Raw genomic sequence first — 27,313 nt, 5'->3', positions numbered from 1 at the left:
TGTAGCTAGATAATTGAATTTAGTTGGCAAAAAGAGTTTGACAAAAAAATCTATGTCAAAGCGTTGACTAATAACGACCAGAGAGCTATAGAGTCAATAACATGATGCTATCATATTGGCTGCAGTTCACCATCCACTTTTGTATAATCCTGCTCTGCTGGACTAACTGCTGGACAAAAGAGACACGGTTTACAGGCAGCTATAATAGAGGCCTTGAGGCTTTCACAGGTCAGGGAGCATGTTACCAAATGTTAGATAATACCCAGAAAATAGGTCTAGACTCCATGGATTAAATATAAATGTAAGGATCACTGTGCTGAGTGTGTGTGTTTGTGTGTGTGTGTGTGTGTGTGTGTGGGGGGGGGGGGGGGGGGGGGGGTAATCATGCCATTACAATATTCATAAAAACACAACACATGTTGTTGCTTTACTCAGACAGGCAAGGAGGGAAATTAAACAAACTGATGAAATGAACCAAGAGGACAATTCATTTTCATCATATTTATTTTTATTTCTAAAACACAATTTGGAGAAGCAGACATTACAACCAAATACTGTTTCTAGTTTCGGCAACAGAAAAGTCACTCAGCAATCTGTCACTGGACAGAAATCTAACATGAGCCTTTCCTAAGTCTCCATGACTCTAAATAAAAAGCTAAATAAACGCTCTGGCCATTATTGGAAGAAATACGGTTATTGAGCATCCAGCTGGACTTCAGTGGGCAGCCCTGAATATGTAAGTGTAGCAACTGAAACCTTAGGAATTACTTAAAATATATACATAAAAACACATCTTCTTTATTTACATCTTCATCAAACTTACAATAATTAAAAAGTATTTTTAAAGAACACTCAAAGTAGTGCATAGTTTTTGTTCGTACAGAATATGTTTTTCAAACATTCACAGTGCAGCTTGTAAAGTATGCGAACCTCTCGCCCCATGACATCAATATAAGTTAATTGGAGTCAGGAGTTGTCAAAACCTGGAGTCCAATCAATAAAACCAGACTGGATGTCTGTGATGTAGCTCTGACGCAAACAAAACACATTCAAACATTTAAAATTTGTCATTTGCTGACCACACCATTGGTCAATAATAGTTGATTTGTATAAAGCTAGAGAGAGTTAGAGAGAAGTCTGATGAAAGACTTTAGATATTGATCAGATGACTCTGCGGCTGCTGTCTCAGCTAAGATGAGTGGTAAGGGAAAAGACAGGATGTTCAACCAGGTTAGGGCTGCTACACACTAGTGGATAATTGGGCCGGTTTTAGACCCAATTCGCCCCTTCCGACAACCGAGGGAGCTTTCCAGACTGGAGGTCGGTCGGTACCGATTATCTTCCCCGATAATGCTGAAGTGAAAGGGGTTTACAAAATAATCTTAATTCTACCGATTGAGTTGGAGCCTCCCTGATCTCAAGGAGACAGAAACCCGCAATAGCCAATGACAGCTGACCGGGAAGCGTCACAAACCAGAAAACAACAATTCACTTCCAATTCACCTCCAGCTAAATGTATAAACCATTCCCACCTTCTCAGCCATGACTACATCCTTAGTTTTTTCCCTCTTAATTTGTTTTTCGCAGCAAAACAGACACAGAACTTTACCACACTGGCGGTAATGCACCTAAAAGAAAGAGATTTCAAGTGTCTTGAATCGCCAATTTGAAATTGTTTTCTACAAACGGCAAGTGTGTGGTCTTATGTTCTGGCCAAATCGTCCAGTGTTAAGAGTTGACACTGTATGGTTATAACTAGTGTGACATAACTAGTGTGCACCAGCCTTTTGAAGGGCCCAAGAGTCAAGGTTAAAGGCTTAAAGGAATAATTGGAGCTGGTAATATCATGTTCTTGAGTTGATCAATCACAAATGGTGGTGCATGGATCATGGTGTCCATGGCAGATACAGACTCCAGAGGTGACACATAATGGAGGGAGCATCATGATTTGGGGCTATGCCGTCTCTAGGCCTTAAAACCTCAACATCAATGGGGGGGAAATTAATTCCCGAGTTTATCAGGGCTTCTTACAGGATAATGTCAGGGTAAATCTACTACAGAACAACTTCAAACTAAGAAAATCCACCTTAACCCAACAGAGATGCTGAGAAATGAGCCCCAGAGAGTCGTTCACAGCAGACATGCTGAGAATGTGTCTGAGCTGAAGCACTTCTGTAGTTTCTGAGGTTATTGCTGCCAAAGGAGGTTCAACTGCTTATTAAATCCAAAGTCTTTCATGCTCTTTCTTCCAGCACAGTGAATGTTTAACGGGTGTGTTCGAAGAGACACTTATTATTTTAGCTTGTGTGGTATTAGCTTATATTAGGTTATATGCTTATATTAGGTTGTCTGCACCGATGTCGTAGACGAAGATCAGATCACATTTTACAACCTTCTCTTACCAATTGTAAGGTGCAGGTAAGGGGCAATAAGAACGTGTGGAATCAACAAACAAATGTTAGCTGTGTTTCAGAGGTCATCTCCTTCGGTGGAACAGAAATGAAAAAGTGTGGTCTATGGAGGATTCCCTTGACACTTACTGCTGTCGCCTAGCAACAGATCTGCAGTTGGACATGATGAGAAAGTTTTAATGCCGCTTGATGTGTAGGGTTAGGTGTTCTTCTGAATCGAAGCGTGATACTCAAGCATCGGATGTCTTGTCGCTGGCCGGCACCATTAACTCTTTAAAAGATGTTTTTTTGTCGAGGTGCAATGAATCGTAGGATAGGTTGGGCCAGGAAGGATCCACCCGTTTCTCTGGGATGGAAGGTTGAATTTTATCAACCCCTGAGTTGAGACACAGCTCTTATCTCTGGTTTCTTTGTGTTAGTTTTAATACTTGTATCTTTTCCGTTTTATTGTAAAGACAAGGCTTAACAGGCCATCCTGTTTGGGATCATATTGTTAATCACAATTCCTCAACTACTCTGGCTGTGGCCCGCTAAGCAGAAGGTCAATGGTTTGATCCCTGGCTTTTCCGGTCTGCATTCTGAAGTATCCTTGAGCAAGACACTGAAGACAAATTCCCCTTGATGGCTGTGCTGACAGTGTGTGAATGGTGTTGAAAAAAGGTGCTGCATATAGAAGCACTGTATGGATGTGTGTATGAACAGGTAAAAGGGACTTTGAGTGGTCAATAGGACTCAAAAGGTGCTATATACATAGAGACCATTTACCATTTAACTAAAGAGAGCTGGAGGTCCTGGGATAATCTGAGGGATCACAGAAAAGGTTATTTTCTTATTTATCTCTACTTCTCTCTTGTTAAATACTTACTATCTTCTCAGGCCTCTAATTATTTTTCAATTGAGACAAATCCATGCAGGAACACTCACGGCTCACAACCCATGACCACACTGTTTCATTTGAAGAGATTACAAGAAAAAGGCTGGGAACCCCTGCTGTATGATATAAGCAATGAAAACTAGTGGGAGAACTTTTAGAGGCTATAATAAAGTCCATTTCCCTGCCTCACTTATACTTGCAGATAATAACCTGGAGACTTTAATCAAAGCCGCTTTTTTAATGAAGCCGTATGTAAATTCAAATCTCCCTAAACTCCCCATTTCTCCTGTTCTATCATAATGAAGCCCATCTGCTCACTTTCTCCCGGTTTTATGGTTTGATCTTTTAGAGCACACACACACACACACACACACACACACACACACACACACACACACACACACACACACATTAAATACTGTCACTCTCTTTTTCTCCTTCTCTTTCTCCAACACCAGTCCCATCCTTCTGGGGTTTGGTGAACTCAGCCTGGAACCTGTGCACCATAGGGAAGAGGCAGTCTCCCATCGACATCGAAACCAGCCACATGATCTTTGACCCCTACCTGACCCCTCTGAGGCTCAACATGGTAGGACGCAAGGTGAGGACCGCCATTGTTTAGATTACCTGACACCTGTCTTTGGTTGAGAGCTCCTCCTCGGGGGCAGTGTCTTTTCAAAAGAGAAACTGTCCTTCTCTGACAGCGCTGGGCTTTAATTCGTCACAGATGAGGAGTCGAACATGACACATTATCTAAATCAAGACGCAGAGAAGATTCTGTCTGACAAAGACTATGAGCTTTCCATCCACATCCGAAGGCTTTACAATTCCTAGCTGCATTTGACTGGGCTAGGCTCAGGAGGTATTATAATCATAGCCCTCTACACAGCAATCACAGTTAATCTTTACGGGAAAAAATCCTCTCTAAAGCACCCTGAATCACCGTTAAAATACATTGCATCCAAAATTAATTTTTATGTTTAGTAGTGTATTCTAGTTCTTGGCCACATTTAGATGGAATGAAATCTCTCAGAGGTATTTTTTCATTGGAGAGCTGAACTGCATGACTGCAGCCAAACAAGATCGACAACAATGACAGATATAGTTTCACTGACAAGTGCTTAGGTTTACAGTATGCCTACTCACATGTACTACCATTACTAGAAATACCTCTATAATTGTCATTACTGCTCCTTTCATCTCTGTCAGAAACTGTCATCTGTATAGATACTTTAAACATGAATACACTTCTCTATTTATGACAGACACTGTAATATTGTAATTTAATTGATGTTCTCTGTTACACGTGACATCTATATTGCACTTCAGTCCACCCTGGGAGAGGGATCCCTCACATGTGACTCTCCCTGAGATGTTTTTTTTGTAGTTTCTCCTCATCCTTTTTTAGGGTTAAGGGCAGAATATATTACACCTTGTTAACCCTTATGTAATTCGGAAATATGGTCTATACAATTTCAATTGGATTGATGGATTGATGGATTGAAGATGTGGCCTTGGAATTGGATGGTTTTATTGTGATATAAATGGTTTTCAGATTTAGGTTCAAAATATAAATATCCTCATGTACTCTAAATTATAATTACCCCTAGTATGAATACACTGAACATATCTCAAAAAATCTATATTCCATCTTACTTTAAAACAAAGCTTTCTCTAAATTCAGGGTTTCAGATTAAATCTTCTCTCATCTTCTGCTTGGCATTTTAAGGTTCTGTTTCCTAATGACAAAAAAATAACGGTTTTGTTGAAAAACAAAACACAAAATACACAGATAAGTTATAATTCAATTATCACAAAAACACAGAAGTGCTTTCAGGTAAAGGTCCAGGAGACAGTGTGGCTGAGGATCTGGCTGAGTGTGACAGAAACACACTGGACTGAATAATTAGGGCACAGGTGAGCATGTTCAAGAAAGGCAAACTTTCTAATAAGACAGGATAAGAAATAAGGATACAATACCAGAGGCTTTAATTAAACGTCAGTGTTACTGGTGTTACATCGTGTCTAGGGACATTATATTACTGTTTCATTTTAAACCTTGTTTGGTTCATTTTTGTGTACTAATTATTAGTACTGTTATTTATAGTATTTATAAGTGCTAGTATTTCGATTTTTCTGTTTCAACCCGTCAGATTCAAGTCGGATAGTCATGTTCTACGGTAAAGTCACATCACAGAGAAACGGAGTCTCATCACATGACAAGCAGAGAGTTGACCGACGAGCATGATGAGGATTTGCTGTTAAAAGAGCATTAAAATGTTGGATGATCTGCGGCTCTCCTGGCTCATGGAAATCTAACGTAACAGATCTCACTCAATCCATCCTGCACAGATACTGAGCCAACACACGCCTTTTCTTGTTTATTGTCCTGTTTAATCGGTAACACCAGTGTTTTAAAGAGTTCATCACCCAGTGGGAAAATTTCCACTCAGTGACATCCTGAGGGTGAAATACCATTTTGTAAGATGGCCATGGATGTTGTGATCCGTTCCGAGTAACCTCAATAAGCATCAGGTGAGTAGTAGCTGAATGCAGATTGTTGGGAAAGTACATGTAGTGGAGGTCACGCCCCAGCCAGCAGCACATGATGTCAGGGGAAAAACAAGATAAAAACTAGGCTCTTAAATAGCATATCTCCAAATTTCACACACTTACTCAGTTCCCTAAATTTGCGTGATTTTTTCATCAAGATCAATAAATTATTACCTGGGAAAACTGAAGATGTTGAATCTTGCAATGTGAAAGAAAGTATAGAGAAAAATCCCTGGATCCGCCCCCTGATCCGGAGCTGCATTAAATGGGTCCCCTTTCCCTGACCCATGCCATGTCCTTCCACCAAGTTCAGTCAAAATCCATCATTCAAACACACTTCCAAATTTTTCAATAATGTAATATGCTAAGGACTGACTGTTATTGGCCCACTAATAAAAAAATAATGAATGTGTCATAACAAGAAGGGCAACAACTGGTATCTGCTGTGGACCACCTCCAAGTCCTGCACTGGGGCGGGTCCTGGGGAAACAAGGTGTGTAATTGGTAAAAAATCTATTCATATAAATTCACAGGTACAGGCACAGGTAAAAAAAAATAAAGACGCGAGTTGGTGGTGGGGGGGAACTGACGTAGACTTTTCTTAGGAGAACTTCAAATGATTGTGCAGTATTTTTAACATCAAAATCAGCTTATATGAAGCCAAGGCAGCCACAAGGATTTGTTTTATTGTGAAGGCCTACAACACCACCTTGGACTCCTTCACCTCCCCTCAGATTACTGTCACAAAGTTAGCGGTGAAAATGTTCTCAGTGGCTTTGCTGCTTGTAAGCGCAAGCATAGGCACGTCATTGCTGAAGAAACACACACACACAGTTGAGCACAGGTGCTGCAAATATTCAGATACTTTTTTCTTTTTTCCAAGAACAGAACTCAGCCACCAAAATGGGAGGACAATGAGGCCATAACCCATCTGATTTGAGTGACTATGTGTGTAGCATGTGTGTTGAATCACAGATGGGGTGGGTTGCCCGTCATATGTTAACAGATCCAGGTGGGTTCAGATTTGACTTGGAGATAATTGAGGGTAATGGATCGGGTCCGATAAAAAGGTTTGGGTTTACAAAAGTGTACCCGGTCACCATGTTCTCCAGCCGACTCTGTCTGTCTGCTGGTTAATGCTGAGCAGGATTTTCTACTCTGAACACTGCGATCTGCAGAATTACCAACTGTCTGAGCTCAAAATGATGTAAAGCCCCGTAAAGCTGAGGGTCCACTTTTACATTATTCATTTGATCCATTGTTATTATAATGAATATCCATCATATTTAGGTGATTAACAGAGAGTAATGACAACACGCCTTGTTTTGGGAAAATCACTCACTGTTCTCAGATGCTATTAATGATGCATTCACCTGACATATGGCCTGATTAAACATTGCGTTACCACTGTTAATATCCAAAAGTATCAGGATCTGTGAGCTTGGCTCTCGTGTTTCTGGTTTTTGTTTTGGGTCTTTTTTTGGTATAACACATCCCAGATTTCACCATTGATGAAATGATGTCATTGCAATGTAGGACCTCAGCATTTATTTTAATAAATGAAGGCCCAGTGGCAGGGCGTGAAAAAATAACACCCCAAACTGTAAAACTGTAGTTTTCTTTGAGACATATTTTTATTCTCTTAACTCCATACATCAGCGATTCGTACCTAAACCAGGTTGTGTTTCATGATGTCTCTCAGTGTTTGGCAAATCCTGCACACTGTGACTAGGTTTTGTGAATAGGGGCACTGCCCAATCAGAAGTTTTAATATTAATTTATTTATTTTATCTATGACTTACATTTATTTGTATGAAAACATTTATTTTAATTAAACTATTAATATGTTAATAGGAGCTGTTATTTTAAGTGAATTCTAAACACACACACCCGCACACACACACAATAATTAATTACAAATACAATTAAATATCATTTGTGCCCATTTGTATGCATATGCATACGGTATTAACAGAAATTCCATGCAAATGTATTTCAAATGAGCTCCGGCACAGTTTTTCAATAATCCAGATTTTTCATTCGCCTAGGCAACCTACATTCCCCAGTGGCCTGGATTAGCAGGGGCTGAGCTTCTGATGGCTCTGATCTGATCTCAAACCGTCCTCGTCTGAACCACAGCGTGCCACGGCAGCCATGATTAGTGGCTGACACTGCTGTCTCTCGGGGAATAACATGGCGCTCACCCCTTGGCACTTCTTAGCCCTCATCTCAATGAGCAAGTCTCGAGGGAATTACTCTTCACCTTCTGAAGAGGTCGTGGATGAGGCTAATGTTCCATCTGGGTTTCTTTGTGGTCTGTCAGACTGTGTTAACCACTAGTTTCAATTAAATAGTAGATGTTTGGCATTCACATGTAACAATAGAGAGGACCAGGTGGAAGTTTATGCTTGCACTTAAGTCAGATTTAAAGTTCTGTGGCCCCAATATGTCTTGATTTAACGGAAAACAATTTAAAATTAATAAATACCTTTTCTGCACAACAGCTCTAGTCTTGGTGCTGACAGAGACTTGATACTTTAATTTAGAACTTGCCGGATCCAATGTGACTGCTTTTCATACTAAACCTCAGACAAGAGGCTCGCTGCGATGCTTTAGCTAAGTGGATGAGTGGATAGGCTTTCTCATTTACCAGAAGGAGTGGGCACCTTTCAGTACAGTTGTTCTATTAGGAGTGTAATTAGCCTCCCCTCGCTCTGTTTGTCCTCACCTACAACTTTTCAAACAGGGTAACGCATAATGTAAATAACTAAAATGTTTCAACAAAAACAAAAGTCTTCGCGAGTTTACTTGACACCAGGTGTAAAACAGCATCACATCTGAAACACAAACTTTGGTGAGGTTGTCATAGTGATGTCATCAATGTTATCTCAGCATGGAGGTGACAAATGTACAGTAGAAGGCATAAGTTGAGAATGATGTGGGTATTGAGATGTAATGAAGTTACATTTTTAGTTTGACCCACAATTGCAGTTCAAAAGTAAAAAAATCTCAAGTCAGGCAGGAGCATGACCTGTGAGGCGAAGACTCTGCTGCACTGGCCCAACAGTCGCAGTTTCAATTAGCAGAATACTTCCACTACAAACACAATCACATTAAAAATAAAATCTGCTTCATCAAATTAGATTAGACATCAAGGCAACAATAATTCATCTGCTTGTCGCTTAATTTCAATCACTGTTGCATGTTCAGATGAAATATTAATATCTTAGCAAATAATGATTCAGACAGTGAATAATTCCTCAAACATTATACAAACAGTAAGAAGAAGAAAATGTAGGACATATGCAGATACCAGAATATGAATTATAATGAATAGTCGTTATTGCTATAAATATACATATGAAGTAAAGAGTCTGTTTCATTATTACCATAATACTATATGGTTGTGATGATGAAGCGAGGACCAGTTCTGTTGCAGTGCTGTTCACCATAACCTTGTTACTGTAGGAGAAAAGCTTACAAGCACATGTAGGGTTTATTCTCAGTATTCAGTCATTTGTGCTGGCGCTTTGATATAATATTACATAAAGTATGTTTCCCCCTTCCCCTCAGTAAAGGGCAGCAAGTGCCTTAGGCTCGACACATTCAGTCAGACAGACGTTTGATGAAGACAATGAAGAAGACATTTAGAGTGTGAGGCAGTTCAGAATCTTGAATGGAGTTTTTAATTAGCTGGATGATGTCCACGGTGCAGTCCATTATCCTGTGAATTACTTAAAGGGATGTGCTTTACACACTGTAATGCTTATTGACGATGTTGTTTTTTACTGCACGCCTTAATACAGTCTGTTGGACTTACTACATTTTCTCTGTTTGAACCTTAGACTGTACATAAAGATGGACGACATGACTGCCTCTCAAAGGTGAAGACAAAGTGTCTTGATCGCCTTCAGGTGGCTGGCTGCAGTGTAGGTCATTAATCCTGCCTCCTCCATGTTAGTGAATAAAACGTGGACCAAATTAAAAAGTCACAGTACACATCAGATCGATTTTTCTCAAAGATGGATTGTGTCGTGATTGGTAGTTCTTATCACACTGATGTGTGTTCAAGTGTCCATCCCCAAGATGGCACTGTTCATATCTGAGATATTTTAGCTTCATTTCTGGATAGTGGGAAGATGTGGAGATGTGTTGTTTATACTCTTTATAAACAGTCTATGGTTTCAGTCCTCCACAGGTTAAATGCATTATTTCTATTGTCAAATTGAACTCAGTGTATCAATCACTCAGATGCTGCATTTCTTGGAGAGAACCTTCTCCCTGGCGAAGGAGTTCTAAAGTAAAAAAGCTTCAAGATGGTCATTCTCACATAAAAATATGTACAATTATTATCATGACAACCGTAAACATATTTTGAGAGAACAGTGCCCCTGGATCTCAAGGAGAATATTAAAATTTAATAGCAGAGCAGCAAGTTGTTCTTTGCCAAGAGCAAAGATCCCACAATGTTCAAACTTTTGATCTGAAGACCTGAAATAATAATTTTTCATTTCCAGGGTGGACTTAAACAGTGGTGGCTGTGTTGTTAGCGACACTAATTTTCAGGAGTATTTTGACAGTGACATGTTAAAGTCATTACTTAGGCTCCATCAACTGAAAGCTTCATTAAAGTTTACACAGAAGGTAAAGCTGAATATTTATTAATGTCGTTTATCACCATAGAACCATGATTATATATTTCAGATTATGGGAGGAAAAATCTTACTCACAGTGACAGACCTTAGAATTCCATAGCTTGTTTCTGCCTCTGTGGCCCAAAAGTAAAAGTATATATATATGTGTGTATATATATATTAACGATTAAAGCAGAAAAAGTATAAGTACTTGTATACACAATGGTCTCTATGAGTATCAGTATTATATTACTCTCTAACTAGATCAATATTGTACATATATTAATTGTGTAGTGGTACTTTCATGTTGTAGTTGAGGAGATAGACTACCTTGTGAACTGATTACTCAACAGCCTATTGAGCCACAACAGTAAAAAACAGTTGTCACTTTTAATGTTGAGACCTAATAGTGTATATATGTCAGTGTGTTTTACATACAAAAATCTAAATAAATATTAATAAAATGAATATACTCACAGTGCTTATGAGGCACAAGTATCAGAGCATTGTACTTAAGTGTAATACTTAAAGTAAATTAACTGAGTTACTTTCAATGACTGGATGAAACAGCAGCAGTCACAGGCTCGTCACCAGCAGTTAGCATTAGCAGACGATTCTTTAATAAAATGGGGTGTTATAATGATGTAATGTGTTCAGCTCTGTGCTCGGATCAGGGATTGAAACATGAACAGCCTGTGACTCTGTGCTGTAAAAACTCTTAGTACCTTTCCATTCCCCGGGAGTTCCTGTCCAAAATGGTTTTAAGACAGAGTGCTGTGTTCACAGTCGGGCTCCAGGGGGGGTGGGGGGGGCTTAATCCTGCTCAGCATCAAATCCACAATCCATGCTGTTTACCTCGCTCGGCTTAACTGGACCTGTCCGGTGGGATGGTTTTACACAGATGTTTTATTGCAGGCTGTGTGCTCCGTTATTTAACAGCGGCTCAGTATTTTCAGTTCTTTTGTGGCACAGTTAGTTTTGCTGTGTATGATTCATTTTCTGCAAATAATCTCGTTTGAATCATCAGCTTGCATCATAGGAATTTTACTTTTCTGAAATAGCTTTCACAGACATGAACTGAAGTCCAGACAAGAACATGCATTTTCTGCAGGGGCTCTGTGTGTGAGAAAGTCACTTACTCCAGGCATTTTCCAAGTAAGCCTGTGTGAGACTACAGAAGGAAAATGCCCAGAAAATTCACAGTGAGCTTATGCGTGTGTCAATGAGGTTTTGAACATGCATGAAAATAAATCAAAAAAGAATACAAATATCTCAGGATTAAATAGAGGTGCTATACATGTAGAAGATGCAGAAAAAGTTAAGACAACAAGATCCAAGAGCTTTTGGGCGATAAGAACTGATGCCGGTGTCTGCTAGAGAGAGAAACACCTGATCTCTGCAGGGTAATTCATTAATTTATATACTTATTTTAATTGTGAAGCAAGAAGATATACAAAAACTGATTACAAACAATGTGTTAAGAATACAGGGGAGAAACTGGTGTGTTGGCCTTATTTGTTATGGAGAGATTTTATGGTAGTGTGGGATTCTTGTGCATGTAGGTGTGAGAAGAAATTAAAACGGGGGAGAAAGGGGGAAAAAAAGGGGAATTCACACGTCATGTTCTGCCTCCTGCAGAAGACACAGCTCGCTTGAATTTTCCTGACATTTTCCTGTTGTTGGGAACTGATCTGACCCGAGCAATCTCCTGCTGCAGTCTTCATATGTGAAAGGTAAACTCAGGAGTCTTACGAGAGTTTATATCTGAAAACAGCTGAAGATATACACAGGTTCTTTAAAGGGATAGTTCACAGAAAAATGAAAATTCTCAGCACTATACCAATGGAGGGGTGGGTGCGTGTGAACTTTTAGGCAGAAAACTTGGTGTAAATGACGGAGTTACAAGTTGAATTTGAATGTAGGGGCTTAATGTAGGGGCTTAAGGACACTTTTCTGTTGTTTTTTCCATTTGAAGAATTGATCCCCAGTTAATTTAATTGTATTGGATTCGGCTGAATCTCTGTTTACCCCTGAAACTCCAAAAGTGTTTTGAGGACTCAAACACTTCACCCGCCCCTCCATCGGCATAGTGGTGAGTAGATAATGAGTGAATTTTCATTTTTCTTTTAACTATTCCTTTAACATAGACGTACTATACATTTTCTAAAATGATGCTAGATGATTAATAACGATAACAATTAAATAATGAGTTTTACACAATGATTATTCATACATTTTTTACAACGTTCCTATTGTACTGTTTCAAAACCTGTGCTCAGTTCTCACACCACATGGCACCACCAGAGATTTAGTTTTGCAAGTGCAAGTGCTTGTAGTAAATACATGAATAAGCAAGGTTAGTTATGGATGAGCAGCATTTCAAGGACTGGTAGATATCACCAATGCTTCTGGGGCGTTCCTTAAGACACAGAGCAGGAACAGCAACATCTCCAGTTAGAGTCCAGCTGAGGCTTTTGTTGCACATTTCCTGTCATCACTGTCATCACTTCACGGCCTGTAATATACTCATGAATAAATTTCTTTCAGCGGCTACCAGCCAGTTGATATTGCAAATAACACTGTCAGAATAAGAATATATTATAGTTGTGATTATAAACTTTATTTGTATATCAGCTTTTATGCATTCATTTCTGCTCAAAATAAAACAGTATGAAGCATTAAAGCATATAAATGGTATAAATGATACAAAAAAGTGTATCAAATAAAAACAAAGCAAAGTTTATTTAAAAATACAATTAATTAAAACCAAGATCATAACAATCAGTCCGTCGCAGCTTTTTAAATTTGTGGTCAGAGTTTATTTCAAATCTTTGGTGCATAAAAACAGAAGTCTGCACCAACATCCTTTTTATAGTAACATTTTTGTAATATTTAACAAGACTGCACTACACGACCTGAGAGAATAGTTTGGAACATACTCACAAAAGCAATCAGACATGCACGAAGGTGCTCAACCATCAAGAGCCTCATAAACAAGTGAAAAAATGTTCAAATCTCACAGAGACAGCAAGCCAGTGTAATGGTGCTAAAACTGGAGAAATGTGATCTAATTTCCAGGTTCTTGTTAAAACCCTGGTTGCTGAAGTCTGTACAAGCTACCTGAATAATTCATGTGAGAAAAAACAAAAGCACAAATCAACGTTTTCCCATCTTCCATTGTCAGGTATATGGTCCAACAAGCAATATTTCTTAGGGGATAAAAGACAACCTTGGTAATCTCGTTAATGTGTGAATACAAATTAAACTCAAAATCAAGAATAACACCCATTATTTTACTTTTGACTTGTTTTGTGGTGCCAGATATCAAAGTATGCAGAAAAAGTCTCTGCTCACCTGTGTACCAATTACAAGAACTCAGTCATCAATTATTTAAAGAAACTCATTGACGAGTCTATGCTAGAGAGTGTGAATTACTGCAGCTGCCATCTGAAAATATAAAATTATCTTCTGCTGGGTTTAGGTAGGTTTGTGTGTCTAGAAGAATCTTGTGATCTCCTTTGTCAAAAGCGGAAATTAAGTGCACAACTGTCAAAATAGATCGTTTTTTGTTATCCGCACTCACTCTGACCTTTTACTTCCTGCTATCTTACAGTGTGGATGCTTTCCAGCTTGATCTCGCTTCTGCTTGCACAATTTTGTTTTTCGGCTGTGAGAAAAAATAAGCAGCAACTCCTGGATACTGATAAATCATTGCAACTATAATTTATGCGGGTATAGTAGGCTGTTGCCATATTTGAACATTTTTTATCGTCTCCTCAGCAATGTATGAGCATGGCCTACCGACAGCACAAGCCTGCACAAGCCTCTGGATTCATAGCACCTAAAAAAAGCTCATAAGCAGCAAATGGCCCCCTTCTCCGTGGATGACTATGACAAACTTCTACTAAAGGTTGCAGGGCTGGAAACCACAATTCACCAGTTAGAAGTGAATGTGGATGTAAATGGGTTGTTTGGGAATGACAGCACTTGGACTCAGAACAGTGGACAGGAGCATACTAACTCATTTTTCATTTGTACCAACAAGACTGCCAAGAAACATGAAGGCTGTGTGCCGGATAATAACTCAGTCAATCCTCTGTGGAAGTCCCTTGGGGCAAAGCCTAAAAGTAAATAATTACTATGGACTATGGGAGGACGAGTAACGAGCTGAGCCCAGCACCCTGAGATTTGTGATGTGACTGGCTGGTCCGCATTATCATTGTCTACAACTTCTGTACAGACTTGGACATAGCTGTGGACTGCTGCGAAAGAGACAGCTAGCAACAAACTTCCCAGAATAAGTGCACAGCTAGAAAACCCACTTACTCCACTATTGCAGGAGCCGGGATCTCCATCCTGTGCAACCTCACTTTCTCACAGAGAAGGACTGAGTAAATCCAGTAAAATGCCAAAATACTGCTTTCACAAAGATATGGTCTCTGGAATGACGGGAAGAGTTCTGAATACTGTGGCTGCACATCCATCTGTGAAAAACAGCATTCTGCACACAGTGAAAAAAGATGATGTGATGCAGGAATCGGAAATGCTGAAACGAGAATTTACTGTTGAACACAGTCAGCTCTGTGAACTCTGAGTTGTTTATCAGCCTCCCTCTCCCAGCAGTCAGAAGAGGAGCGGAGCAGCAGATTGTTGGAACTAAACACAGGGCTTTCAACTGCTGCTGGGACCAGATAAGTCTTGTTAAGGCAGGTGGACTTTGCCTTAACAAGTAGGAAGTCAATCTATTCAACCATAACATAAACTATTTGTTCTTCCTGCCTCACCCATCTGTTCCTTCTGTCAGGAACAAGAGACAAGAGGAATTTAAAAAAAGGAGTGCCACTTCAGCCCCTGCCTGAAGTGAGCTTTAATCATGAGAGAGCAAAGAGGAAGAGGATGCTACAGTCTGGGGGCAGATAGACGAAGGTTACTTCATAGTTTGGTATCCAGAATATTGACAGCCAGGGCCTAGGAGGATTTGCGCCCTCTGATGCAGTTGCGTATTTGTATTTGAAGGTGGACTTTAATTACAGCCCATTGCACGCAGTTATGTATAATATTCTGAACGTGCTGGTTGTGGGTCGACCTGTGCATCAACACTGTGCTGGGTGTAGATGTCTCAGAATCACGTCCGTGCCTAGAGCTGTTTCACTACTCCAGTGATTTTATCAACCACAGCAAACTAAGTTCTTTGAACAAATTTACAAACATATATAATTAAGAATATAATTAATGTCTTGGTCCCAATGTGTATAAATATGCATAAAAAAATAAATATAAGATTTAATGTGGTTTAAGCATCTAAGTGGTTTGCATTTATTTATGAAGTATTTGATCGATTCTTTCTGACTATATCTGTTGTCCACAGCTGCTTTAGAGTTTATGGAACGCTTCTCCTTCAGGTCATTAAATCCCTGCATGTGAAGGCAGCAGGACACAATTAATCAGCAGCCGGCACTTCAGCTCTTTAATCCTTGAAGCGTCACTTTGTTTGCAGTTTTTCAGTGTTCAGTTTTTTCCCTTGAAATGCCTTCCAATGCTGATACTGCTGCATCACAGTTTTCGATAGGATGTGCAGAATTGAGCCTGAAGAATTAGACTGAAGTGATCTTATAAACAACTTATTATACACATTAGTTTGAATTGAGTTTTTACTTATTTATATTTATATATTTAAGTCAGGTGTACTTTAAACTGTTTACTGTTTACATGGTCAATTTCAGCTTCCAATTTGCTTTTGCACCAAAAAATGGCAGTTCTTATCATCTACTGTTGCCATTTGTATTTTTTCAGAAAAAATGTTGACTCTTCATTGGTACCTTGGAGCCCTACACGTGACGGAGCCCACACACAAAGGGAACTCTCTAGACTTAGTCACCTCCAAGGGTCTGAACATGTTTCAAGTTGATGTTGCTCTCTCTGATCAGAGAGCAACTGTGTTTTCTTTGAGATTCCTTACTTGAGAACAATATGTTGCTAAAAAACTGAAACATTACTCATGCTCTCTCTTGTATCTCAGTCAATGAAGTACTTCAATATAAATTACAAATATTGATGCTTTTGCGCACATACAGGTGAAGGTGGTTGTCGTAAAAACGAAAAAGAAATCTGGTTAAAATGCCACACTGGTTATAACAGAAAAAAGAATGTTGAAAAGTATAAGAGCTGAGTGATCCTTAAGACTCCAAAAGCCAACAGGCCTTTTCAAAAACGGATTCTAATTGCATGGCCTCAGATCTTCAACAAATTGTCAACATGTCTCTTCTCTCATTTGTGCTCCCAGAGGACCTGCAAACTGCCGTCATCAAGCAGCTCTTCAAAAAGAATAATCTAGACACATCACTAAAGAACAATTATGAGCCCATATCAGGTCTTCCCATTTTTAACTACAATCAATCAATGGAAGTACAATCACTGATGGTATTTTTGTTTCAACTGCTGAACAACTTCTTGACACTAAACTACTGTGTTGATGTCCTCTAGTCAGGATTTGGACCACACCACAGTGCTGCTCTGGTTAAGGTCTCAAATGACACTACAGCCACAGGAAGAATCTCAGTCTTGATATTTGTCAGCCTCAATGTATTATTAGACCGTCTGGAAAAGTGGGGTAGGACTTTGTGGCACAGCACCAAACGGGTTTTAATCATACTCGAAGGACAGGAACTACTTTGTGTGTAATGGAAATGCACATCCAAACGGACCGAAATAACATGCAGAGTTCCCCAGGGCTCCATTGTGGGGCCTCTTCTGTTCAACATCTACGGGCTCCCACCAACTCAGTTTATGGAAAATAACAAAATATGTTTCCAGAATTATGCAGATGACACAAACATTTAAATAGCCTTATCAACAAGGAACTAAAATCACATACAATCTCTAAGCTAGTGCATTGATCAAATGAATTCAATGTGCCATTTCTACTCAGTTAAACAAAGATAATACTGAGGTTATTGGAGACAAAAAAGAATGATCAAAAATCTGCACTCAGCTTCAAGTTGGTAAAGTAAAAAACCACAAACTCAGCCAGACATGTAGGTGTAGTTATGACATCAGACCGTATTTTTTTTTTTTTAATCTGTCTTCTATCAACATAAGAACATATGGAGGATTAAAGGATTTATGTTTCAGTAGGATTTAGAAAAAACTTGTGTTTATCTTCAGTCGACTTTAAAAGTGTAATGGTGTGTTTACAGGTCTATAAGGAATTGATTAGACAGCTGAAGGTGATTTAAAACACTGCTCTTCAAGTCCTCACTAACACCATGAAAGTGCACATCACTCCAGTTCTCAGATCTTTACACTGGCTCCCTATTGGTCAAAGAATTAATTTTAAAATACTGCTTTTGATTTATAAAGCACTGACTGGTTTAGGGCTAAAGTAAATTCCTGACCTACTGCTACAATCCAGACCCCACGGGTCCTCTGGGACAGGCCTGCTTAAAACTAAATATTGAGAAACAGCGTTCAATTTAATGCTCCATGTATCAAGAACGACTCTGTTCTATTAAATCAAGGCTGAGGACTTTCCTTTCTGTCACTGTCTTTTATTGATTCCAAAAATTGACACTGTAACTTTTACTCTGACATTTCTAATTTCATCTTCTATTTAACTCTTTTTTATGCCTGGTCTTTTGTATTAATAAGCTCCTACTACTAACAATAATAACAACACATATTTAATTCAAAATAAGACAGATTCTCTTGACATACATTCTTAATACTAGGCCAAAGTTTGGTTTGTGCTAATCAATTCTAAAGACTGGTCTCAATAGACTAACCAGTTAAGACCTGGCTTTGTAAAGACCAGTTGGTGCAACTGACCCCTTCAGGTAGAGATTGGATCAGCAACAGGACTATTGGCCACATCACTGTACTAACAACTTCAGCAGTACCCAGAACATAGACAGGGACAAGAGCAGCAGTGCCAACAGCAGCTGAAACAGCAACAGCTGGAGAAAGTTCCGGGATGTGCTTCATGCCTCTCCCAAGCCCCCATGTCTGTCACATGGTTCACGTTGGAGGGATTTTCACAGTGGGGCATTGTGCTGTCATGATCCTCTTAGTGCACTTCGATAGGTCCCTCATAAAATATTGAGATTGTCTCCTCAGGAGCGCTGATTTTAATGACCAGGCGTACAGTCCTCAGAACTCCATGAGAGAGGCAAGGACGGTGGCTTGCTGAGCCAGGGGACCAGCCTTTTCACAGCTGAGCTCTTAAAAACAATTGAAAATCAACATCCAAAGTCCAACATTTTCTATCGAATTAAATGTTAATGATAGTTTAAAAATGCGAAAAAAATGTAAAAGCTGGAAAGGGATCCTTAGAAGCAACAGAGGAGCTGCCGTAGTCTTTCACAGTAAAAAGTATTTTCATCACTCCGCTCCTGCACTGTATCATACATGACCTGAGCAATGTGAACTCATCCAGTGGAGGTTGCTATTGGTGGAAAGTGGGCTGCTATTGAGTCAGATCAACTGTAGAAAGGGAGAAATAACAGGTAAAACCTTGGTGGAGCGTGGGACAGATGAGCAAATAGTTTTTACATGTGCCACCAATGTGTGTTGCCTATTGGCAGCATTGGTACCAACCATTTTCTAAAATTCATTCCTAACCCCTTAATTTGATGAAATATGAATATGAAATTATGGTTTACCCATTTAACACAACAATGCAAGATACAGTCAATTCAACATCCACCCTCTGAATGTCTTTAAAAGGGTTTTGGTGGCAGGTACATTTACTGAGGAAGGGCAGAGGGAGATCAGGTGATTAAAACACCGCCTGTAACCTTCACACTGGTTGCTCAGGATCTAAGGAGGATTTTCCCAGAATGGACTTGTGCTTACTGTGACTGTGAACCGTGCTTAAATATAAACATTAAGCATATAAAACATCTACCAAATTTTCTGGACCTGTTTTCCTTCCACACCTTTCTGTTCCTTGCATTCATTTTCCCCTGCCCAGCATTTCTGAACAGCAGTTCTCCATCATACACAAGAAACTATCCCAGGGAACTGACTGAGTGTGAGTGCCAACTGATCAGGCTACTGGCCAGAGTTGAACTAATCACATGCCATTTTTAACCAAACAGTCTCACATTACCATGTATGCATAAATTTGACTGCGGCAGCACCTGGTGTGAGGAATACTGTCAATTCTGCCTGTTTTAATCTTCTGAGCTACACAGGAACACAGAGTTGGTGAATTTGATTTGTCATTATTACTGCACTGTGTCAGGCCAATGTAAATACATTGCTAGAATATTTTATAGCAGTATATTAAGTCATCAGGCTTTGGCAAGATTTGGTCTTTTTATCTGCTTTTCTCCCCATCAACTTGAGTTTGCAGTATTCTGTCTCATATATCAAATTAATCCTAAAATAACCAATTCCTTTTGGTCAGATCTGGCATGTCTGCGTCTGCACTATTGGAGAGGACCTGACTGTCAGTGATCTTCGAGACACAAATTAATCTGGTCTGCTCTCTTTATAGGAAGCAGCGCAACTGCAGTAAGAGTTAAATCCTCTGTATGAGTCTTGTTTCGTGATTAATGCTCTTGTGCATCTGCTGAGCAAGAGAACATAGCATAGCCATCTGTCCTGGCGAGTGTGTGTTTGAGAGTACGCAGGGTGAGAGCGAGATGGATAGAGATGGGAAAGCATTTATGTGGTGAGAGTGCGTTTGTGTGAGAGCGATGACGGCAAAAACTGAGGGCAAATGTGAGAGCGTGTGTTTGCGCAGCTATGGAAGATAGCCTGTGGGTGTATATGCAGGTTACAGTAAAAAAATAAAATTAGACTTTGTGTATGTGTTAGTAGCACAGTGTAATGTGGTGTGCACCTGTGTGCTATCCAGGCCAGCCTCTCTCGTGCTCGAGCTTCCTCTAAGTGCTTTTCCTCAGAAGCTGTTTCACAACAGATTGGCTGTTTTGGCTCCCGCTGTCAGCAACAGATTTCTTTGTTGCTTAGAAGTTCACTAGATGAATTTACATACATTTTTTTATGGTAATCATCATTGTATTCACACATTAATAAAGACATGCAGGCCCACCCAAGTGAAGCAGTGCATTAACTCAGTTGAGGAGCTTGAACATTTAGGGTCTCATTAAGTCCAAATGAGATCCTTACATAAGGCCTATGCATCTGTTCACACCTGTTGTAGTGAACAGGGGCTGAAGTCAAGCTCATTCCCTCTTGAACTATTTATAAATTATAAACAATTTTATCTTTGTGTTTATTCCGAAAATTTGACATTTGAGCATAGAGATGCGATTTTTATTTAGTTTACGCCCATGACTCATTCACTAACATGAATGCCAGGGGTGGGGGGGTTATATTCAGAATATTCAGTCATTGTTCACAAGAAAGAATGGGAAAGTGGACCAAGTGAAATAAAATGAGGGAAAATAGAAAAGGAAGACCAGGTCAAGGGAAGCAGTGATTGAAGTAGAGAACAAGTCACGAGGCTGTGAAAGAAAAAAGAAGGATGCGAATAAGGGTGGATGCAAGTAGACAGAGATGAACACGGGGTCATTCAAACAGGGAATTAATCATTTCGACAGCCTGTCTGCCTTGCACACACACACACACACACACACACACACACACACACACACACACACACACACACACACACACACACACACACACACACACACACACACACACACACACACACACACATGCATACATTACATGCTCTCCCTCAGCCCCTTTTTAGCATAAAGCAGCAGAAGACAAGTTGGACACAGATGGCTCAGTATGAGTGTGATGTTAACACGGCTGACACATGTATCTGCTTCTTTCTGATTGTAGACAAACAACTTTCACACCTGTATTTGGGTCATTTGGTCCAGACCAAGGGAGAAAACTGAACTTTTCTGCAAGGAATAACAAACTGTAAACATAAAGTTATTCAGGGATTTAAAAAGTTAAAAATATGATTTCTCGTGGTTCTGCCCTAACATATTCTAACAACTGAAACAGCGACCTCACAGTAACTGTCCACATATATGATGCTACAACACTGCTTGTAACACATTTTTTCTCCGTCTGTTCTTTTTTATGACACACACAATTCAGTAGCAGACTTTACAATTAATGTATTATCAGTGTTTTCCCTTCTGGTGTCACAAACATTAGAGAATATAAATAAATATTAGAAGGGCTTTATTTGCTTTTCTATTGTAACAGACAAAGTGCATTACAATTCACCTCTTATTCACCCACTTCTAGCAGCAGAGCTTACATACAAGGTGTGAGCCGGGGGGCAACTTGTGTCTTGTTCGAGGACACTTTAACGTATAGACAAGAGGAGCCGGGGATCGAACCCAGACCCCTGCTGTTTGCAGACTACCACAGCCATGCCTAGTGGAGCATGACCTCTCTGAAATCCCAACATGTAGCACAAATAATGCAAAATGGCATCACCATTATAAGTTACCTGTCAGTGTAGTGATAGCAACGAAGTGGACCAAAACTAAAAGTTAAAAATTAATATTTTTCTCCTTTGCATGGACCAATTCAACTGTAGAGGAATATATACTCCTTCCAAATGTCATCCAATCCAACCCCTTCACCACGCCTGTGACGTCAGCAGCACTTTCTATACCAGACATGGTGTGATATGCACTACACTGGCTCTCTATGCGAAAATGACATTTTTGCATTGCAGACAGGAAATCAATTCTGCCCACAGCATGCGCGTCTGTAAAGAAGATGATTACCAGGACCATATTTTAAAGCAGATATGGGGTCGGCATGCTGATACATCCACTTTTTCACACATTTTGATATTGTTGAGTGGAAAAATTATTAGGAAGAAAAAGTATTAGGATCAAGAGGCATGCCATCTACATTTAGCAGTACATTTTGTAAGGTAAATATTAGTGCTGTATTATTATGCATTGTATATTTGTTATAATATTATGGATGATGGATGGATGGATGGATGGATGGATGGATGGATGGATGGATATTATGAGACATACAAGTTTACAAGGGTTAAATTAGCCACTGGAAAGGAGGTGGTTGTGTCTGAAGGCCTGGATGTTCAAAGTATTTTGGTAATTATTCATCAGTGCTGGTGCAATCTATGATCAACTACCATCTCAGAGTTTAGTGACTGTGGCCATTAACAATACATAGAACAGTTATTAATACATGGGTGTAAATAACATAAATGCCCATGAGACTTCATGACCCTAAGACGCAGAGATTCTACAGACCTATACACTTTCAACTAAAAGCCCTTGAGGCAAATTCACATTTGAATGGTATGGAAAACAGCAGTTTGATGCTGTTTGGCCTTGAGGATTTTCGAGTCTATGAATACCCAGAGGGCAGTGAATCCAGAACACTGAGATGCACTCATTGTGTAAAAAGAGCAGATATAAAAAAAGGGCCTGATTGTAAATTCTACAAATTGCAAAGAGCAGCTTGTTAGTGTATGATTGCAGTGGCACCGTCACCCAATAAATATATGTGGACAAACAAATAAACACAAGTTACACAGTGAAGCTATTTAATGTCTAATGAGGGATTTAGCTGAAGACGAGCAAATTGCTTTGGACATGAATAACTGCTGGAACAGTTTTATACTTTAAAGCTAATAAGCAGACATTCATAGCTCCACTCTGGCTGAAGGTTACACAAATCAAGTGGATAGCTTCCAAAGTTACACTCTTTGGTAACAAAAAGAAAGAAGCCTGTATTCATTGCACTGCACTGAAAGTACATTAAGTTCATTAGTATGAACAGGAGGAATGATTGCAGCAGTAAAGTAAAATCTCAAGTCTCACATGTGGACCTGACTAGTTTTAAGACTTAGAAAATAGCCATATCCTTACATAGCCTGCTGAATTTGGAACTTCCATTAGAATTTGGAGCCGTACACATTGATTTTTAAAGTCAGTATTCAAGTTCTGGAGGATGAAAGACTTTCCAAAATCAATACCTACACAACTTGCACCAACTTTTGAAACCTAGAAGGATTCGGAGCTGTATATTGCATGGTGAACATCCATATTGTATTTAGAGGTGGTTGCATTGGCTTTGAAAGTCAGCATAGTTGATGTGAAGGAATAAATACTTTGATATGTGTCTTCTAGAACCAAAGTTAATAGCTTTAATAGCTTGCTGTAAAGTTAATCTGTGAATTGAAAAGCTTAAAGATATAGACATGGAATCTACATAAATATTTAGAAGGTGAAATAGCTGAAAGTGTCTTTCAAAATGAATACACTGTCTTCTATATATGTCAACTGCCAAATCCAATGTGTGGAGGTCAAAATAGAATTGGGAACTTCATGTGATGCCTGTATGTTGCACATTGAAGCAAAATCCCATTTCAGTCAGTCAACTCACGTTCAAATGTTTATTGCAACAGTAGAACAGGTTAGTGTTTGGCGTCTAGTCTCCGACTCCAGCCAATCCCCCCGATATGATTACATAGATATGATGGGAGTGATGAGCAAATACTTGTAACCCCCCCCCCCCCTGTCGGAGCCTACAGCTGGATGCTGGGGTGGTGGAGGGGCTGAAGCAACTGGCAGCAACACTGACGCAGCAGTGGGGCAAGCAAAGGGAGTGATGGGAAATTTGTTCTGCTTAAACAGACTGACTAATAAGGTGGGTGTGTATCATAGATGATTGTGGAGAGTGAGGTACGTCACATGATGTATGTCACATGATGTATGTCACGAGGTGGATGTCACGTGATTGGAGCAGCGCAGCTCGAGTTGGCTGCCTGAACTAGCTTGCAGGCGTCGCTTCATTAGTGGCATGGGTTTTTGGATGTATAGTTGATAAAGAAAGAGTTTTCAAGCCAACAAGAAGTTTACACATATGCTATTTACACAGATTTTACTTTCCATTTATCATACTGAAACTCCATCTAACTCTAATTACTATAGATATGGAATTTAGAAGACATATCGGTTGACTTTGAATTCCAACATTCTGACTTCTAAATGTGATCATTTAAAACGTTTTTCAAAACCAATACAGAATTGCTACAGATGCACAAAAAGGTTTGATTTCCAATGCACTGTGTATTGACTTGGGTTTTTCAATAATAGATTTGTAATTTAGCATATTCATTTTGAAACTTGGCATTTAGTAGCCTACATCAGCAAGGTGAAAAACCTGAACCTTTTACTTCATACATCAATGTTCTTAGTTATAGATCTATGCTGGCAACTTCAAAATGAAAATGAAAATCTAGATTTGCTGATGCATGACCAAATTATTATACCTTCACTTCCAGGTGTTATCATCCAAATCCAACATTCATTTTGAAACCCTTTCCAATACCGAATTGGAAAATGGCTGACTTCCAAAAGCGTTGAGTGTTTTTTCCACACCTAGTTTTGTAACTTCACAATGACAGTATATACAACACTGTTCTTTTCATCTTTAGGATGTGAGTTTGAAGTGGGGATTAGCCAAGTAAGAGATGCTCAGCCCTGTAGCATTGTGTCTCTTTTTCACGAGTGTGCAGCTGGGATTTGTTGGATATGATTGGCCCCCAGCAGCATGAAGCTATAAAAGCGCTAGCAAAGCAGAACTATCTACTCACTTTCCGCTATTGTGATAATTAAACCCGCAGAGGAATAGCCAGGGAGCTTGTCTCTAATAGACACCGACAAAGCAGAGGGCTTAAATTAAAACCTTGGCCCTCACTGTGTGCTCATTTGGGTTACATGCATTATGCAGGGGTCTATTACAGCCATGGTCCAGGTGGGACTGATCACTTTTCCTCTTAAATATTAGCATTTCATTTTCCTTACCATTTCTCAGGAGCCACAGCTCTTCTGAACCCTTTTCTATATCCGTCCATCCTACCTATACCTCTCTTTCCTCGTTCTGTTTCTCTTCATCATATTTGTCTGTTTTCAGTATTATTCTGCTTTCCTCTGTGACGGCTCTGCTATTTATTTGTCTTTGTCTCTTTCCTTCTTGTCATTGTTTGACTGATTCCGGATTCATTCTCTTTGTCAGTATCTGTTTCTCTTTCAATTATTCCTTATTGTGTTGTATTAGGATGTTTTTTGATGCTGGTATTTCTCCTTTATATTACAACATTTGAATTTAAACAATAATAATCCATCACATTCCTATAATTATATAAGGCAGCTCTACTCTCTCCCATCTGTTTCCTTTTTATTGCCACTGACTACCCGAGAGAAACATAACCACCAAGTGCAAAAAAGATATTACTGTATATGTTAATATAATTCTCTATTGTTTTGTTTCTTATATACGTCATCATTTCATCCTGTTAGTTAAAATATCAGCAGCTACAAAAATGAGCATAGGCTGTACTAAATTAATTAAATGATGTGTTTTTTATACAGTATGTACTCCCAAGACAAGGAGTGACAGAAAGCAGTGTCTGTAAATCACAAAACGTCTAATTAATCCATTCATAATTTATTTTTTTGACATTTGACCATTGTTCTCAGAAAAAAAAATAAAGTCTACAAGTTCTGTTAATATATTCCAAATGGAAATAAGCATTGTGGAAAAATACAGGTTATTGTATTAGGTTACTGTAAATGAGTTATTTAGTGTTACTGCTGCTGTTAATACACCATATTTCATGATATTTTTAAATGTGAATTTGTGACCATTTTGTGTGTTTGTGTGTTTGATTTTCTTCATTAGTGACCCTGGCACCAATGTACAACCTGAGTCAGCAGTTACTAGCCTGGCATTGCCAGATTCCAGCATTAACAAATGGGTCGGGAAAATCTAAGTTCAGTCTGAGGACAAAGCACATATGAGGGGAAGCACCAACATTCAGGGAACTGTGCCCCAAATCCAGAAATGTACCATTGCAACACTGGAGGTGCTCTGAGATCCCCCCAGGTGTGATTTAGATAGGAAGCAACATTCTCTATAAATTGCTGCTTGACTTTATAATTCAAGGCTATAATAAGACTCATTGCCACAAAAGTTCATGACACAATTTGCCCAATTTAAAAAGTGTGCACTGTATATAATTTGGGATGAACTCTGGATTCATGATATTTAACATATTTTGCGCTGGTGAAATATGATTTATTTCTACAAGCATTTTAGTAAAGGTTTTAGTAAAGGCTTGATGCCTTTATTATAAATAAATGTGACCAATATTTATGAACAAATAATTTTATATTTCGATTGATTCCTCCTGTCTAAACTTTTGCTCGAGTGCACTGCAAGTCACAGATTATCATGGAAGAGCTACATGCTTCCACTGAGTTGTTAATCAAGTTTTGGCAACCCAAATACTGTGTGTGTGTGTGTGTGTGTGTGTGTGTGTGCGTGTGTGTGTGTGTGTGCGTGTGTGTGTGTGTGTGTGTGTGTGCGTGTGCGCGTGCGTGTGCGTGTGTGTGTGTGTGAGGATATTATGGTCAGTTCTCACTTTCTGACCCACTTATAATGAGCTATTTCAGGGTTAAGACTTGGTTTTAGGGTTAAAGTAGGTTGAGGTTAGGGTTGAGGTCAGGCATTTAGTTTTGATGGTTAGGTTAGTGTCTTCACTTAGATAAAAGTACAAGTATGCAAAAATATATATGAATAGATGGAGTTTCACCAGAATATTATTTAGGGTATCTCCAGATGATTCACTTTTGTATAATGTCATCTCCACACCTTTTAAACTCATGCAGCCCTATATCAGCACACTCCCACCTACACAGTTGGCACTACATAGTCACAGTGTTAGTCCGGGCCACAGCAAACATGTTGGACTCCATCTGATCCAAACAGGTTTATTTTGGTTTCATCTGACCGAATAATTTTCTGCCAACATTCACCAGCCTTATTTTCATACACTTTGGCAATGTTTGTTT

The 27,313-nt window shown here is 39.3% G+C and overlaps 1 protein-coding gene across 1 annotated transcript in view; it reads left to right on the top strand.

Annotated features, from left to right (window-relative positions):
- Nucleotides 1-27,313, top strand: part of LOC117766904 (carbonic anhydrase-related protein 10-like) — a 102,766-nt gene that overhangs the window by 52,327 nt on the left and 23,126 nt on the right. The window contains exon 3 of the mRNA XM_034594346.1: nucleotides 3,744-3,886. Coding sequence (XP_034450237.1) covers nucleotides 3,744-3,886 — 143 coding nt within the window. The remainder of the gene's footprint in view (nucleotides 1-3,743; nucleotides 3,887-27,313) is intronic.

Source organism: Hippoglossus hippoglossus, chromosome 8 (assembly GCF_009819705.1).
Source record: "Hippoglossus hippoglossus isolate fHipHip1 chromosome 8, fHipHip1.pri, whole genome shotgun sequence".
Lineage (NCBI taxonomy): Eukaryota > Metazoa > Chordata > Actinopteri > Pleuronectiformes > Pleuronectidae > Hippoglossus > Hippoglossus hippoglossus.
Note: the sequence above shows the minus strand (reverse complement) of the source record. Positions and strands in the feature narration are given on the sequence as shown.